Here is a 17,507-nt window from a genome sequence, read left to right on the forward strand (position 1 = left end):
AATTCAGAGGGCTGCTGACAGTAGATTTCTGTTTATTGTAACTGTAGAACTGGAGGCCTGCGTCGCATTTTGGTTTTAATAAAGCAAAGGAGCGCATAAGGATACTATTTTTGGACTTGAATGTTGGTCAAGTGTCGATCTCAGTCACAAGCCCATGACAGGCCTCTTCGATCTAGAAAATGCAAATTCAGTCAAAAGTTGTTCGTAAGTGTGCATCGATACGAATCATTTAATGTATGACATACATACATCCAGGTAGGGGAAACAATAACAAGAAAGAGGTCGTATAGTCTTTAGACATAACTGCATACCTGTGAGACTGCTAACAAAAATCGAAAAATAGAAAAAAAAAGTTACAGCTGACGTTAACGGTGGAAGATTAAAGCTGCTGTTGTCATTTCCTACAGGAAATTAACTTCATTGGCCTTGCGAGGCGGCGCTTACGGACGCATTGCCAATTACCGTTTCACGTGAGGCGAAATATGCCGAACAGAGTTTCAGAAAAAGCTTGCGTGCGCATTCACAAGCATCATTAGTTTGCGGCGGTCAAAGCCTTCGGCGCTTGGTGAGTAAGTTATCAATTGCACCAGATGATGTACCCGCACAATGAATATCTGGTAGCGTCAAAGACTGTTCGCTAAGTGGGCTGTATTAAACACAAATTTTCTATTATGGAATTGCTTGCAAAAAAAGTAGAGATAACGATAAACGGGGTTCATTTTGAATTTTGAGGCTTTGTGCACCGTGTTCCGGACTTGCTCACCACAGAAGAATCTGTGGTGATTCTCCATCAAAGGATATACTGGGTGATCAAAAAGTCAGTATAAATTTGAAAACTTAATACACCACGGAATAACGTAGATAGAGATGCAAAAATTGACATACATGCTTGGAATGACATGGGGTTTTATTAGAACCACACAGTATTGCTAGACGCATGAAAGATCTCTTGCGCGCGTCGTTTGGTGATGATCGTGTGCTCAGCCGCCACTTTCGTCATGCTTGGCCTTCCAGGTCCCCAGACCTCAGTCCGTGCGATTATTGGCTTTGGGGTTACCTGAAGTCGCAAGTGTATCGTGATCGACCGACATCTCTAGGGATGCTGAAAGACAACATCCGACGCCAGTGCCTCACCATAACTCCGGACAAGCTTTACAGTGCTGTTCACAACATTATTCCTCGACTACAGCTATTGTTGAGGAACGGTGGTGGACATATTGGACATTTCCTGTAAAGAACATCATCGTTGCTTTGTATTACTTTGTTATGCTAATTATTGCTATTGTGTATAGATGAAGCGCCATCTGTCGGACATTTTTTTGAACTTTTGTATTTTTTTGTTTCTTATAAAACCCCATGTCATTCCAAGTATGTGTGTCAATTTGTACCTCTCTATCTACATTATTCCGTGATTTATTCAGTTTTCAAATTTATACTGACTTTTTGATCACCCAGTATTAATGTGGTAACGTTTCGTCAATAACATAAAATGCGACTGTTAGTATGTGAAGTGACCAGTGAAGTAAGAAGTTCATTGCCTATGATGATCATATTCGCCACCTTATCCGAAGTCAGTAAATCATGTTAACCATAGCGTAGTGGCCGTCATGATGCTGAAAGCCCTGATGACAAAATAAAGAATCTTCCTTCAACAGTACTTGGCCATCAAACAGAGGAACGTAGACACTATCAAATTTCTGACCACCAGACAGTGTGTGAACGTTGTGTGTTAAATCGCAAACGTCTTCCATTGTGACATGGCGTGAGGACATGCGACGCTGTTTGTAATGATTGCATGAAATCGGGTGGTTATCTTTATACAATTTGTAGGGTTAGGCAGTGTACCGGTACCATCTCTTACTTTCTCCCTTCGTTTTATTCGACAGTCGTTTACAACAACAACCACCACCACTAAAAACAAGACTCTCTCTCTCTCTCTCTCTCTCTCTCTCTCTCACACACACACACACACACACACACACACAAAGAACCCCCCCCCCCCCCCCCAAATTCCACGCTCCCGGCTCCCCACACACACGAGGCACTTCATAATACCTGTAGGCTCAAGGATAACATTGGCAAATTACCCCCCACTGGGACCCTACCCAGCACTCATTTATCACTACACGACTGTTACTTGAACGTAATGATCCACGCCGTGACGCAAACCATGAAGTATTTAAGTACTTCTTGTGAAAGATAAACTATTGTGTGCTATGTTATGAGCGTAGACTTTCGCGTATGGAGTCCATTTCAGTAAAATCGTTCTGTGTGTGTGACTGCGTCACGTGTTAAAAAACTACCAACCTTTCGGCTACTGTTGCAGGGAGCCTCTGTGAGGGTGTTTCGAAAGCATTGGTCTCTATATGGTCGTTTACCTAACATTCTGTCTTGAATATCTTGCTAATATAGAAGACTAAAGAGAACAGAGTGAACAGGAATTAGCAAGTCACAGCGCCTTCTATCTTCCCATTTCTACTGCTTTCATGGTGTACATTTATGCTTTCTCTATATAATATTTTTATCGAGATAGGTACGCTGCTCCCATCACGAAGCTTGAATGATTTTTCCGTTTTTTGAAAAATGCGCAGAATAGGTACCAAATCGATACTTATAATTTTGCATTGCGTCCTAAATTACCCACTCTTCCACGTATTTCGACTGAACTCGGTAAGAAAGCAGTAGATAGCTTTTGTAATTCTAGGTTACCTGTATTTCCCTAATTGTACTGAGACTCACCGTTGAGGCAGTAGACTGTAGTGAATACTGTGATTGTAACACACAGCCGGCTCGTGTGGCCGAGCGGTTCTCGGCTCTTCAGTCAGCAACCGCGCGACCGCTACGGTCGCAGGTTCGAATCCTGCCTCGGGCATGGATGTGTGTGATGTCCTTAGGTTAGTTAGGTTTAAGTAGTTCTAAGTTGTAGGGGACTGATGACCTTAGATGTTAAGTCCCATAGTGCTCAGAGCCATTTGAACCATTTTTTTTTGTAACACACACTTTCATAAAAAGTGTGAAGCCATGGTGAAGCAAAGAATTTTGTAACAGTTGTTGGTTGGTTGGTTGTTTTTGGGGAAGGAGACCAGACAGCGAGGTCATCGGTCTCGTAACAGTTGTATGAAGCATTTGGTGGAGAGGCGAAATACATTCCGCCTTGAAAATATAGTATTCTTATGCAACTGGCGGATTCAATTGTGGTTTGACATGAACACCAGTAGGTGCCTAAATTCCTTGAATGTGGGTTCACAGCTTTCATTTGGGACTGTTTTTGCTCTTCTGTTTATGTATGTAGTTCAGGAAACTGCCAGCACAAGCCGGCATAGTGGAGCTGCTTTCTTCCCTCTTAATCGTCACTTCTGTCCTTCGGAACTCAAATATCTCCCCTAGACGGAGTACAATCCCCACATCCTGTTTCCGGCTTCGGAATCAGTCTAATAGCTGACAAAATGATAGTTCTAAAAATACCTTAATTTTTTTCCCTTAATGGTAGCACACTTGACCCTCAACTTACGTCGCTTAAGAAACGTGTGGATAGTACTACAGACGTGTCGTTCGCATTTAGTGAGTTCATTCACATATCTGACCAGAATCGCAGTAGGCGCCTACTGTGTCGTTGTGTTAAAAGAGTGTCTTCCTTTATAGTTACATATAGTGCGTTTCAGCATTTCTAATACTGACTCATTTTCCACAATGGCTGTTTTGGTGAGGCGTGCAAAAGATTTTTATGTATTCCATCCACTAACTTCATTTCTTTAAAACTACGTTTCTGCCTGTAGGTAAAAAATACAGAAAGTAAGATTATGCTATGCAAGTTTACTCGCGGCTATGCTGATAACTTCGGCCGAGACTGACGTCATTTCCTGGAAACTTTTCCTTGACAGTATCGTATTTCGCGACTTTGTCATATCTTTCGCCCACTGGAGTGACACGACACATGCATGGTGCGGCGATTTTGAAAATTTGAAATTGAAATTTGTGATTAGAACTATGAGACAAAACTACTGACGTCATCGGTCCCTCGGCTGACGCACTACTTAATCTAACTTAAACTAACTTACACCAAGGACAACACACACACACATGCCCGAGGGAGGACTCGAACCTTCGACCGAGGAACCGCGCGAACCGTGACAAGGCGCCCCAGACCGCATTGCTATAGCGCGGCGGTGATTTTGATATCGCGCGTAAGTCGTAATAATATTCGGCCTGTCCGAACCGCCTGGATCATATAAACGTGTTTATTTTTTTGTGCAAATAGCGTTGCAGAGAGACGTGGAAGCTCGTCAGATCTGCATTACTTAACGAGTAATACGGTTAGCCAGTCCTAGCTGCAGGTTGCGCGACTTCTGGGCAACTGAAATTTGGCTTTCAGTACTTAATATAATTATTGACAGAATTTAAGAATTTAAAATGCTGTCTTTATCTACTCATCAAGAAGTATGAGCTTAATTTAACTGTTTAACATAAGAAGTCATTTATTAAAATAAGAAACTGTGAGTATGTTCTAAGGCAGTGTAACTCATTGCGCGCAAATTATCCAGACTACATTCATTCAGTATTTGAGAATGAGAGCACTTAGCGACTTCAGACAAACTTTGCACTTTGGGCGCCACTTATCACAGTATAAGTGTGTATTTTTATAATTATATATTTTATGATTTTGGTAGGGGTATCTTTAAATATTGTGGGCTAGCATGAGACTTTTAATTAACTTATACCGCGATAATACTCATACGGACATCGGCTACCCCGAAGTACGTACGATATAATATTTTTTAAACACAGCGCGCGACTCACTGCCTTCTAATAAATAGTTTGCGTGAGCGCTGCTATTTAGAAAAGAAAATATGCGTATTGTTACGCGAACTTTAATAATTAATATGGGTCTCAGGGGCTACTGGTTATTTATGTACCAAATTACATAAAGATTAACTGAGATATTGCAGAATGTAATGCTTTTCAATATTTCTTATTCATTATTTGCAAGGCAAAACTGGAGAGAATCTTGTCTGCCGTTAGGCGGCCAAAATGAAACATACTGTACTCATTCAGTGCTGTGAACTTCGAAATTAATGAAAGATCAAAATTGAGAAGTCTCTCGCATTTACATTTAATATTATGACTTGAAATTTTAATTAAATAATACAATCAGCGTAATGGCCGACTAAATCCTGCTAGGGGAGATGAACTCCCTGCACTACGAAGTTCTGTAAAGATTTTGTTAATTATAATTAATGATTGCGATCATGAGAGGTGACAACTAACTCAATAATAAACACTTTCTAATAACAATTTCTATTATATTTTTCAAAAATACAGGTAAAACTTACGTTAATTATCAGACAGCATTACAATGGCGGCCTACCGCTAGACGAAACAAAACAGGAGCGATAGTTCAATCAAAGCATTGTGTCTGATCTTCATGGCCTATGTTACACAGAGATTATACTAAAAATACTGTTTTGTTAATTACATCGATATTTGTGTTTTGATAATAATAACTTACGTTCTTTACTATTTGTTATACATCACGCACACATACACAGTCTTGAAATAATTTATAATTCACACGTCTCATAACAAAAACTTCCTTTCCCTTTCTCCAAATGCCCATTTAGAAGTTCACCATATACTACACTTTCGCTGTTCATGCAGTTCAGCATTAGGCACGACGTTTTAATTTATTACTTTTGCACTACTAACCCTGTTCGCAAAACGTATTGCAGACGGCATCCACATTGTAAAAAGTTAAAGGGACTTTTGAGAAAAGGAATATTTATTCTGATGATACGTCTGGCGGGTGTTCCAGTAATTCGAATTCCAACTCTTTCCGATTGGCAGAATGTGGTCGAGCGTTATCTTGCTGCAAGATGACACCTTTTCTCAATATTCTGCGACGTTTGGATCTGATTGCAGGTTTCAGTTCAGTTCGCAACACGTCACAATAATTCTCACTGTTCACAGTTTCGCCTTTGGCCTCTCGGGATGAAATGAACGGCTACCACACCTTCCATGTCCCAGAATATAATGTTAGCATAATACCAGCTGATGATTGACGTTTATATTTCTTAACTTCTGGTGACGATGGCTGTTTGCAAACCATGCTCGCAGCCTTACTTTCTGGTTCGTGATGACGCTCCCACATTTCGTCCTCAGTAACGATTTGCTGTAGAAATCCACCTTGCTTGCGATGATAACGGGCCAGATATTTACGAGATATATCCATCCTTTGCGCCTTACGCTGCCCTGGCAATTCTTTCGGTACCCACTCCACGCTTTCCGAAAATTGAGCCTGTCGTGTAAGATGGAATACGCTGAAGCATGACTGATATGTATTGGCGATTTCGTCCACTGTGATACGTCTGTTTTCCATCGCCAACCCTCAACGGCTTCGACACTGTCCTCTGTTGTTGACGTCGACGATCTTTCCCCGTCACATAGAGTTCTTCCCTGTTTGAAGCCGGCCAGGATGGCCGAGCGGTTCTAGGCCCTACAGTATGGAACCGCGCGACCGTTACATTCGCAGGCTCGAATCCTGCCTCGGGCATGGATGTGTGTGATGTCCTTAGGTCAGTTAGGTTTAAGTAGTTCTAGGGGACTGATGACCTCAGAAATTAAGTCCCATAGTGCTCAGAGCCATTTGAACCAGCCCTGTTTGAAGCGCTCTATCCATTTGTCGATCCTGTTTCGCGATAAGCAGCTGTCACCATACTGCGCTTGCATTCCACATATAATGTCTACAGGTTTAGCACCTTTCGCAAACAAAAAGCGGATCACTGCCCTCATATCCTCCTTGGTGCAGATCGACAGTGGTGCTGCCATGTTTCGCGGTCTGCTACAATACGACTAATATGAGAATAAGAGTGACACGTTGTATAGAATTGTTGCAGACGACAATAATTCAGCCCTGGATACTAGCAGTGTTACCAAGCCCTATGGCGAGAAACTGCAAAAGTCCCTTTACTTTTTGGTCCCCTCGTACTACTTTAATTACCTGCAAAATTGTCTCATTGTACGGTGCATGGTTCAGGAGACATGACGTGTTAAACATCGAGATAAGTGAAAACGGTGTTTCTCTTAAAACTGAACGCAAATTACCCAGACTACAGTCATCTAGTGAAGAATCCAAAATTAATAAACCCAACATAATTAGGCTTTTGCGCCTTCAACCATTTAGTAGAGTAACTTATTTATAATCAGACGTCTGAAGCTTTTTTATACATGAGTTCTACGCTTAAAATACTTTGGGGTGTAGGTTACTGGTAGTACTCATCATCTCTGAATTCAACGGATATTGGACTGTTGCTGACGAAATTTACTAAAGTGACTGACACAGCAAAATTAGATATTGCCAGAATTCTGATGTAGTCATCTAGTTTTAAATACTCTTTTGCAATACTGTATTTGTACACAAGGCGAAAAATATGAAAGCATTGCAGGACTACTCACGGCGTAGGTAAAACAAGGAGCAGTCATCTTCTCTCTCTCTCTCTCTCTCTCTCTCTCTCTCTCTCTCTCTCTCTATTTCTTCTCAACACACACATTCCACACTAGCGTAAGTCACACAAAATTAAATAAACAGCGTAAAACTTAATATAAAAGTAGCTAGGAATGTGGCAGCGTCTTGAATACAATATTAATTATTCCAAACGCTGCAGAGTGTAGCGCAGCAATGAAAATCGTTTGTATAACGTTATGTTAGAATGAGATAGCCCAAATATTAATGAAATACATGATTTTGGAGTTCACAAATAATAATAATTGAGCGAGTAAGAGGAGGAGTAGAATAAGGCATTGGGTAAAAATTAAACACTGGGTACATATATAGTTAACTGAACTCTATATTCAGATTGTGAAAGCTACTCTCCGTGTGTGGCGTCGGTTCATATAGTTCTCAATGCACCATTTCGGTAGCGATGGCGGAGTATTCCTCAACATTATTTTATGCAGCTAAATAAAATATATTACATAGCACTACAACGTATCAATACCACTCGGTGGGAAAACTGTAGTGACTTGTGATAGTCAATTGCAACATAATTCGCTCGAAATTGGAATGAAAAATGTTAGCGTCATAGGCAGCATCATTTCGTTAAATCTACATACATGACTCAAGTTTCGTGTTGCAGCAATGTTATTACCAAAATACGGAGATTGAAGCTAATCTCTAAAGGACTAATAGCTTCTGCGCCTGTTCTGAAATATTTTATTATTAAACATTCGTCTACGAGTATTAAGATCTGACAAAATCTTAAAATTCAGCAGATCACTATCTGGAAAGAACTGCCTCGTTGCGCAAACAGAGCTAGCGTTAATTATTTTGAAGTGCTACTTGCTCAACTTTGATGAGTCAAGCATTCACACAGAAGGTTGATGTGTCAGCTTTCCATACCCAAATTTGCAATGGAAGCAGCGCAGAGGTTGAAGTATTTGCTCGCGTATCGTTATGTCTTTTCGAGGTGTAGAGTAATATCCATCTACACTCTACAGTCACAAATAGTGCCGTGATATATAAGGCGCCGCAGCGGTCAAGGGAAAGAACTCACTTTTGCGAGGTTGTGCTTAGTATCCGTGTCCGCCATCAGGATTCAGGTTTTCCGTGGTTTTACTGTATTAAGGTGAACACCTGGATAGTTCCTATAATTGTATTTCAGCTCAAGTTTGTGGTCTGTCTCAAATGATGTGATTGTTGATGAAACTTCGAACTGTTCATAGACATGTAGATTTCCGCGGCTCGTGTCAAAGCAGCTAAAATCCTAAAATATTAAAGTAGCTGTCGATTTGGTCGTGCTGCTGTGGCCCTTCAATCTTTGCCTGGAATGGGCAGCACAAGCCAGAAATGTTGTTTACTTCAGTATTTTAGGATTTTGTAAGATAATGTGACAGTACACTCAGAAGAACTTTAAAGAGATTGAACTACATTTTTTTCATTTACATAGAGATTGTTCAAACCCCCGTCCGGGCGTCCTGCTAAAAGTTTGTTCCTTGATCAGGCCGCAGCCAATTTCTTACACTATCTTTAGTCAGCTGGCGTAGAACTCCGATTGGAGAAGACTGTAAAACTGGAATCTTATGTCAATCTCTCCAAACAAAATGCCTTTCATCTACGTCTTCACTTCTACTTCGCCCTTGGAAAGCCAAGCACTTAAGTCACCAAAGTGCCATGATTTCGCATAGCGTATTTTCACGACATTGATTCTTATATGGCTCCAGTCGAAAGCGTTGAAAACTTTACATGAAATGCTACGTCTGAATTGCCGTAGATAGGAGCGCACGCCTGGTTTACACATCCATTGACAGAACAGGAACAGCCTTCAAGCGAACTCCACACTGGAGGCTCGCATAATCTGTTTCACTGAAAAATGTAAAACTGCATTTACGTTTCAGCACACCCTGCAGCCAACAATAGCGCAGTTTCAAGCCATACTGACTTAATCGACCGTGACTGTTTCAAAAATACGAAAATGTTTTTCAGAGACAACTGTTGACGAATAATGTAACTCAACAAAAATTTGTGACATCTGAAAAACTTTTCGAAACACTTGTGCGTTTCGTTCGCACTGTTCTTATGATTGATAATGGGCCTTATGAGGAAATGGCTGCACTCTGCTTTGGCGCGCTTTTCGCGGTGGACCATCTGACGGCCTGTGTTTTGCCTGTTGCAGGACTAACCAGGGACTGCCGCCACTACCATGGAGGAGGCGCAGAGGTGAGTGACCCGCTGTCTTAGCGACGCACGTTTCACTATTCGTCCAGAGCTACTCCTCTGTTCGCTGTACCAAGTAAACCTAATACAACACTGATAGAGACTCCTGATGTTTTGGTTTATCTTTGCTACTTCTGTGGACTCTTGTCTACAAAGAAACGATGTTAGCTATTCAGCTCTCTAATAGAGCACAGATGCAGCGTCTTCAATCCTTAAGGGGAGGTTTACTATCTTTGGCCCGAAAAAAGCATGTTCTTTGAGAATTTTTTTCTCGGTATGTGTTATAGATATCAATGTCAAATTTGGTCAAAAAGTTTATTGACATTTCCTCTACAAATTGGAATTTTTTCTACCGGAAATGTCGAAGAACAAATGCGGAAGTGCCATCGGAGCGAAACAAAATTTCGATGTAGACCTCCACGCGTGTATGGTCACAGATCAGCAGGCTCGCCTGAAATCAAAATTGAGTTAACGTTAGCGAAGTATATAAGATTCTTTAGGAGTTGTACCTCGCTTAAGTTTTTTCGACCATAGGAAACAAAATGACGGCCATTTGAAACAAATACAGTTATTTCATCGATTTTTCGACTTCATCTGTCAAGTAAAAATATTTCTAGTTGATGGATCGGAAAAAAAGTGGTACAACTCCTAGACAATTTAGTTAGCTTCGTCGGGAACAAAGAATGATGCCAATCGGTTCAGTGTTTGAAGTTTTGACTACGTATAAATGCAATATTATGCAACGTACGTTCAACCTGCTATTCCGAGTCCATAAACTAGTCCTTCCTCTTCCTCATAGAGGGCGTTCTGCTCGATCTGGGCCATCCTGCGCTGCTCCAGAGCCGCTCGTACGGCCGGTGACAAGCGGTTTTCGGCCGCTTGAATCCGGTGGTCGTCCGAATGCTTGGCGAACTGCGTCGATTAGTGTCCATCGTTGTCATGGTCTTCAGAATTGCTGAATATCCTTCGATGAAGCTGCTCACTGCCAGGAAAGTCGCAATCTCCACAGTCTTCGCACCAGAATGCAGATTCTTGGGGGCTAACTTCCAAACACACGCGTTCAAACTTTCATTTGAACTTTGTGTGTTTCCTCCCAAGCACCGGTACAATAACTCGTCCTCGGAAGGAAAAAAAACTGGTGCGTGAAAAAGGCCGATTTCAGACAGGTGCATTTCTTTTTGTTCAACCGCGAATAACAAACATTTCCGTTCCAAATTCTAAAAAACCGTTCCAGGGGTGGATTCTAAACACTTTTATTGATCCAAAAATGCAATTAAAATCGATTTTTTGAACCATAAGATAGTAAACCTCCCTTTAAAGAATGCTGTTCTGGGGAGTAATCATAGAGGGTGTTACAAAAAGAGTGACCTTATTTCAATAATTTCACATTATTGATGCAGCGCATCCTACAAAAAGGCACAAATATTCGAAAAAACCTCGAAGACTTTTGCCATGTTATTACAAATGGTGTGTGTGTGTGTGTGTGTGTGTGTGTGTGTGTGCCCGACCAGCCGCAAGGATAACGTCTGAAAGAGAGCTAAAATTATCATACACTTTGAAATTTCTTTTCAACTAGACTGACAACGGAAACACATTCCTTGCAATTCCTAAAGACATAAGTGGCCCTGGGTCAGGTATGGAGATTTTGTAGGATAATGCCTCAGAGTACTGCACGCTCTATCCAACGTTGAGGCAGTGTCTCAATGAGAAATTAACATACTTTGTTTTGCCAGTGTGGTGGAACTTCCCTTCTCGTGGAGTATGAAAGCCTTAGAGTCTTCTTGAAGTGTTGAAAAGGCCAGGTTTCCAACATTTCACGCCAGATCATTCCAGTCACTGTGTTTCCCTCAAAAGAGCACACTTCTTTTATGAGAAACGGCACAAAACTAGTTCACTTGACGAGTGGCTTTCATGCTCAGAGTTTTGTTGATGACAGTAGAATCTCGAAAATTTGCACCTTATACAGGATAACTTTAACTCCAACATAAAATGTTGTTTCATCACTGAAAAACAACTGTGGCAAAAATCCGTCGGCTTCCACTAAGAGAGCATTGTGGTGGGACGACGCGCCGTGGCCGGGAGCATTGCGCCACTTGCTCCAGTCCAGCCAGAGGCGTCATTCTGTCACGTCTGCAGCGAGCTCTTCACGGTGCGCGTAGAACATTTAGCGCAAATTACCATGTTGGTTCAGGTATACTGAACGTTCTTGGCCAATGTTGTGTTCATTATGGGTGGCATAACACAGACACGACAAGTATTCCGTTAAGAAGCGACTATGATTGTTTTCCAAGCATGCAAATTTATCTAGGGAAACTCAGAGGTAGAAACAGTGGCCCAATGTGGGCTTACCTCAGCGTTGACAGATACTAGTGTATGCTTCAGCTGGAGATCGTGGTATGGGACAGAGAAAGAGTGTACACCGTAGAGATAGGCAAAACCTTTCTTTTGAAAGGTGACTGAAAGAGACACATATTCCTTTTTCAATTCAAGATTACTGCACCTGCATTACCTCATTTCATCCTAAAAGAAAGAATGTAGGAAGAGAACTAACAATTTTAAATTAAGAATATCACAACAAAATTCTGAATATAGGTTTGGAAAATTGTAAAAATAGATCTTCTTTGTTACTTTTTCATAAATTTACTGAAAACACATTGTAATATAGTAACTAAAATATGATTGAAACTGACAGTTTGTACTTCCTGAAATTATCTACAGTTGTCATTTACAATCGTAGTAACAATATATGTCTAGTTTGACAATCACTACAGGTCCTGGCCGTGGCTTCCTTGGAGCCTACTCATGTTATCATCAAACATCTTCCAAATTGAACCATTTCCACCCTTTATGAAGTTCATTGGTTGGTGATTGGTCTTTCTTGTAATTTCCTTGCATTTCGACTAGTTTTCTTAAGGCAAAAAGACTCTTAGAGAGAAACATAACTCTTCTTTTCATCTTATCAACATCTTTCGCTGTTGGCTTTTATATTGCATATTGCACAATGCAATGGAAAGTGTGTGCAAAATATTGGGCATATGGAAGGTTCAAAACAGTTGAATTCATATTTGACGTATTCTCTGTTATAATTTTTTAGTTTGAAATTATATTTGGTCATAACAGCCGTTACCCAATTTGAAATACTTTCTGCAGTTTCTTTCTTCAGATTGGATGCACTCCAGAACATATGACTTTAACTGCATCTTATCATCTACGTAATGTGCCTGGAGTGCTTACAAACTAGTATTATTTACGATTGTGCACCTGTTGTTGGGCATCAGTAACAAATCTACCAATATTATTAACAACCATTGACTATATTATCATCAAAACTAATACAAACCTATAATAACGTTATTTTTAACGGCCGGCCGTTGTGGCCTGCGGTTCTAGGCGCTTCAGTCTGGAACCGCGTGACCGCTACGTTCGCAGGTTCAAATCTTGCCTCGGGCATGGATGTGTGTGATGTCCTTAGGTTAGTTAGGTTTAAGTAGTTTTAAGTTCTAGGGGACTGATGACCATAGATGTTAAGTCCCATAGTGCTCAGAGCCATTATTTTTAACGTATTTCTGTGACGTAACACCAGATCTTGTAGGCATAAGAATGTTCAAAAGAACTGCAAACTGCTTAAAAATAGCACAAATGCGGGAACTACAACGGGAATATGACGTTATTTTTTTTTTTAAATATAGAAACTATTGGCCCCACAGTACAGTAAATTAATAATTTCATGTAATGTCATCAGCTTCATAGCATTGCCAAATTTACATATCTGTTGTTGCAAATGAAAATCGGTTGGAAACCAAATGACACTGGCAGACTGGAAACACATTGAGACCCGCTTTGATTTCCTCGATTGAGAGCTCCATCCAAAGTGGAGGCGGACAATGGTGGGGACTGTTTTTGAGAAACAATATATTGAATTTCTGCAGAAGAATCATCACTTCGTTGGTTTCGTGATGGGATTTATGACCCACAACTTTCTAGAGGTACAGCTGGATGCTTGAACTTCAGATCAGTCTTCAGGTCTGATGAGGAGTCAGAAGTACAGTAAACTATTGCTGGTGCTAACAGTATTTTTCTACTTTTTAATCCAGTTTGGTAAAATGATACCTTAAATAATTTGAAACGCTTCAACGCGAAGACTGCTTGTTTCACTTACATCCTGCACCTTTGAAAAATTTGTTACATTCAAAATTAAAATACTTAAAATAAAGATGCCCTTTTTAAATAGCAAAAACTTCAAATGAGAACAAATGTATGCACAGTATTGTCTATGATATACAAGTACAATGATGTATATATAAAATTTAGTTATGTAATATACATACCGTTATTGCTACAATGAACAATATCGATAGTGAACTGAACTCAGATGTAGAGTGGTGACTCAGAGATTCAACTTGAACTGCAAGCTAAATCATTGTACGAACCAAGAATGATGTGAGCCAAATCAGTGAGTGAGACTCCTGAGTTGCTTTGCAGTCTGCTCCACAGAGCTGGGATGAGTGAGTAGTTGCCGACAGCCAAATCAGTGACTGATTCAAGATCATAGTGAGTCATGAGTCACCTGAGCTCCGAATCGGTCAGGAAGCCGAGTTCATTGCAATCCACTGTGTGCTGAGTCAGGAGTGGTAGGGGAGCCAACCTCATCACTTCACAAGGCATCGTGTCTCACCATGAAGTGTCGAATCACCGACCGACATGCTAGCTCCTTGGAAGCTATGTTTTCAAATCAAAAGCGGAAATATAAGATGAGAAAGTGTTTTCTGCATTGAGCCAGAGCTCTAAGGGAGTGACCTTCCTTTACTGTCTGTTCTTCTCGTTTCTGACAGCTCTTCACAACAGTAAGGTATAGAAACACATGCATAACACATTGTATACAGCGTGTTTTTTGCAGAATATTCCATGTCATAGTGACTAATTCAGCATGCTGGGTGGAAGACTGTTGCAGCAGCCTGTCGTAGAATCTTTGTTCTGCACAGTGACGTCACTGGACAGTCTTTCCAGATCTGAAGGGCTACCGTTAGCTTTTTTTTCCCAACTCAACGATTGCTCACTCTGTGAAAGAATATACCTCAGTGAATAAGTTCAGGAGTAGATTGCCCATATCTAGTACACTGGCGATGCTGCAAAATATACTCTGCCCCTCTGCACATTACTCTAAGAGTATGCTCAAACTGTAATCACTATGGTTCGTGGATTAAAAACCACCTTAAAGCTAGCCAGTCATAATGTGAAATCCCAAATTCTCGTCTTTTACTGTGGGCAGACTTTAACTGTGCTTGTCAAATACTCTCCACATATCCATCCAAAGTGCGAATTAGATCTGGACCTTTGCCTCGGCAAAGATATCGCCACTTTGGAGAGACAGAATATCAACCGTGACTACTTTTCGCCATAGGCGTAACAATGCCAAAACGCCAAGGGAAAGCACACTGGTCCACAGTCACTTGCTCACACTTGCTGGACGACATTACACAAAATGTCCTCCACTGAGCAGATCACATCGTGTTTCAGACTGTTGTGAGGTTATAAACACGGTCATGGAGTGGAACCTAGGGGCGTTTCTCTAAAACTCTCGGCCACTTGTCTATCAACACACTTTTGCTTCCCAGCATGCCGTTTGTTCTAAATTTAGAAAGTTTTATAATGTGGTAATGGAAGAATTCAGGGAGAGTGTGGTACCTTTGTACACTTTTCAGACAGTCACCCCTGTAATAGAAGATTAATGTATTTTCCAGGTCAATTTTTAAATGATGGCCTTCACTTCTTAATGACGTATAATCTTTTTCTGAAATTGCAAAAATTACTCCATAAAATTTGGTTTTTTCCACATGAGAAAACATGTTCTATGGTACAAAATGATCATGTACCTAGGAACAAATACTATTGAACTTTAAAAGCGTTGTAGTAGAGAAAATCTTGTTAATATTGTATTTAATCGTTTATCTGTTACATTTCTCTACTGCACACCAGTAAGCAGTAAGTGAAATCGAATGAAGCAGCATTATTATCAGAAACCAGTTACAAGTAAAATACATTTCGAAAATAAAAGCTATTTGAAATAAACATAAATTTCCATTTTCAAAACAGGTAGAATTGTTAAGACATTTAAAAAACCCAGGTAATTTGAAAGTTTCATATGTTCCATGGTAAAAAGCGTAAAAGATAGTACACAGCTGACGAAGTATGGCTGAGCTGCCCATGTGTTACTTAAATAGTTTCAGAAATTGTAGTAACTCAAGAGTTAACAATATATTCCAAATAGCTTAATATACACATCAAAGAACGCTTTGCATCACCCCGGTTCCCAGAATTCCTGAAGATAGACGTTGACTGTGGATATTGTATCACAGACACAGTCCCTTTGACTGTTCAGGGATGTCACTAAACCCGCCCTGATACGTAAACAACCATGCAGGAGCAGCGCCTATTAGACGGAGGGGGTCCGACAGCCGATCAGTTACAGTCATTCCACCAGGGAGGGGGTACACCGCTCGTGTTGCCTGTAGTTCAACCATGCCTAGACGGTCAATACCGCTGTTCGATCGCGTCCGCATTGTTATTTTGTGCCAGGAAGGGCTCTCAACAAGGGAAGTGTCCAGGTGTCTCGGAGTGAACCAAAGCGATGTTGTTCGGACATGGAGGAAATGCAGAAAGACAGGAACTGTCAATGACGTGCCTCGCTCAGGCCGCCCAATGGCTATTACTGCAGTGAATGACTGCTACCTACTGATTATGGCTCGGAGGAACCCTGTTAGGAACGCCACCATGTTGAATGATGCGTTTCGTGCAGCCACAGGACGTCGTGTTACAACTCAAACTGTGCGCAACAGGCTGCACGATGCGCAACTTTACTCCCGGCGTCCTTGGCGAGGTCGACCTTTGCAACCACGACACCATGCAGCCCGGTACGGATGGGCCCAACAACATGCCGAATGGGTCGCTCAAGATTGACATCACATTCTCTTCACCGATGAGTGTTGCATATGCCTTCAACCAGACAATCGTCGGAGACGTGTTTGGAGGCAACCCGGTCATGCTGAACGCCTTAGACACACTGTCCATCGACTGCAGCAAGGTGGAGGTTCCCTGCTGTTATGGGGTGGCATTATGTGGGGCCGACGTACGTCGCTGGTGGTCATGGAAGGCGCCGTAACGTCTGTACGATACGTGAATGCCATCCTCCGACCGATAGTGCAATCATATCGGCAGCATATTGGCGAGGCATTCGACTTCATGGACGACAGTTCGCGCCCCCATCGTTCACATCTTGTGAATGACTTCCTTCAGGATAACGACATCGCTAGACTAGAGTGGCCAGCATGTTCTCCAGACATGAACTCAATCGAACATGCCTGGGATAGATTGAAAAGGGCTTTTTGTGGACGACGTGACCCACCAACCGCTCTGAGGTATCTACGCCGAAGCGCCGTTGAGGAGTGGGACAATCTAGACCAAAAGTGCCTTGATGAACTCGTGGATATTATGCCACGACGAATACAGGCATGCATCAATGCAAGAGGATGTGCTACTTGGTATTAAAAGTACCGGTGTTTACAGCAATCTGGACCACCAACTCTGAAGGTCTCGCTGTATGGTGGTACAACATGCAATGTGTGGTTTTCATGAACAATAATAAGGGCGGAAATGATGTTTATGTTGATCTCTCTGCCAATTTTCTGTACAGGTTCCGGAACCCTCGGAACCGAGGTGATGCAAAACTTTTTTTGATGTATGTGTATTGTGCAGCACTTAAATGTGTATAATGCGAAATATTTACAAATGCTGCATTAAACAC

The 17,507-nt window shown here is 41.3% G+C and overlaps 1 protein-coding gene across 1 annotated transcript in view; it reads left to right on the forward strand.

Moving 5' to 3' along the window:
• Positions 1 to 17,507, forward strand: part of LOC126458043 (sialin-like) — a 408,590-nt gene that overhangs the window by 239,895 nt on the left and 151,188 nt on the right. Inside the window, exon 2 of the mRNA XM_050094836.1 lies at positions 9,666 to 9,709. Coding sequence (XP_049950793.1) covers positions 9,693 to 9,709 — 17 coding nt within the window. The 5' untranslated portion in view covers positions 9,666 to 9,692. The remainder of the gene's footprint in view (positions 1 to 9,665; positions 9,710 to 17,507) is intronic.

Source organism: Schistocerca serialis, chromosome 2 (genome assembly GCF_023864345.2).
Source record: "Schistocerca serialis cubense isolate TAMUIC-IGC-003099 chromosome 2, iqSchSeri2.2, whole genome shotgun sequence".
In the NCBI taxonomy this organism is placed as follows: domain Eukaryota; kingdom Metazoa; phylum Arthropoda; class Insecta; order Orthoptera; family Acrididae; genus Schistocerca; species Schistocerca serialis.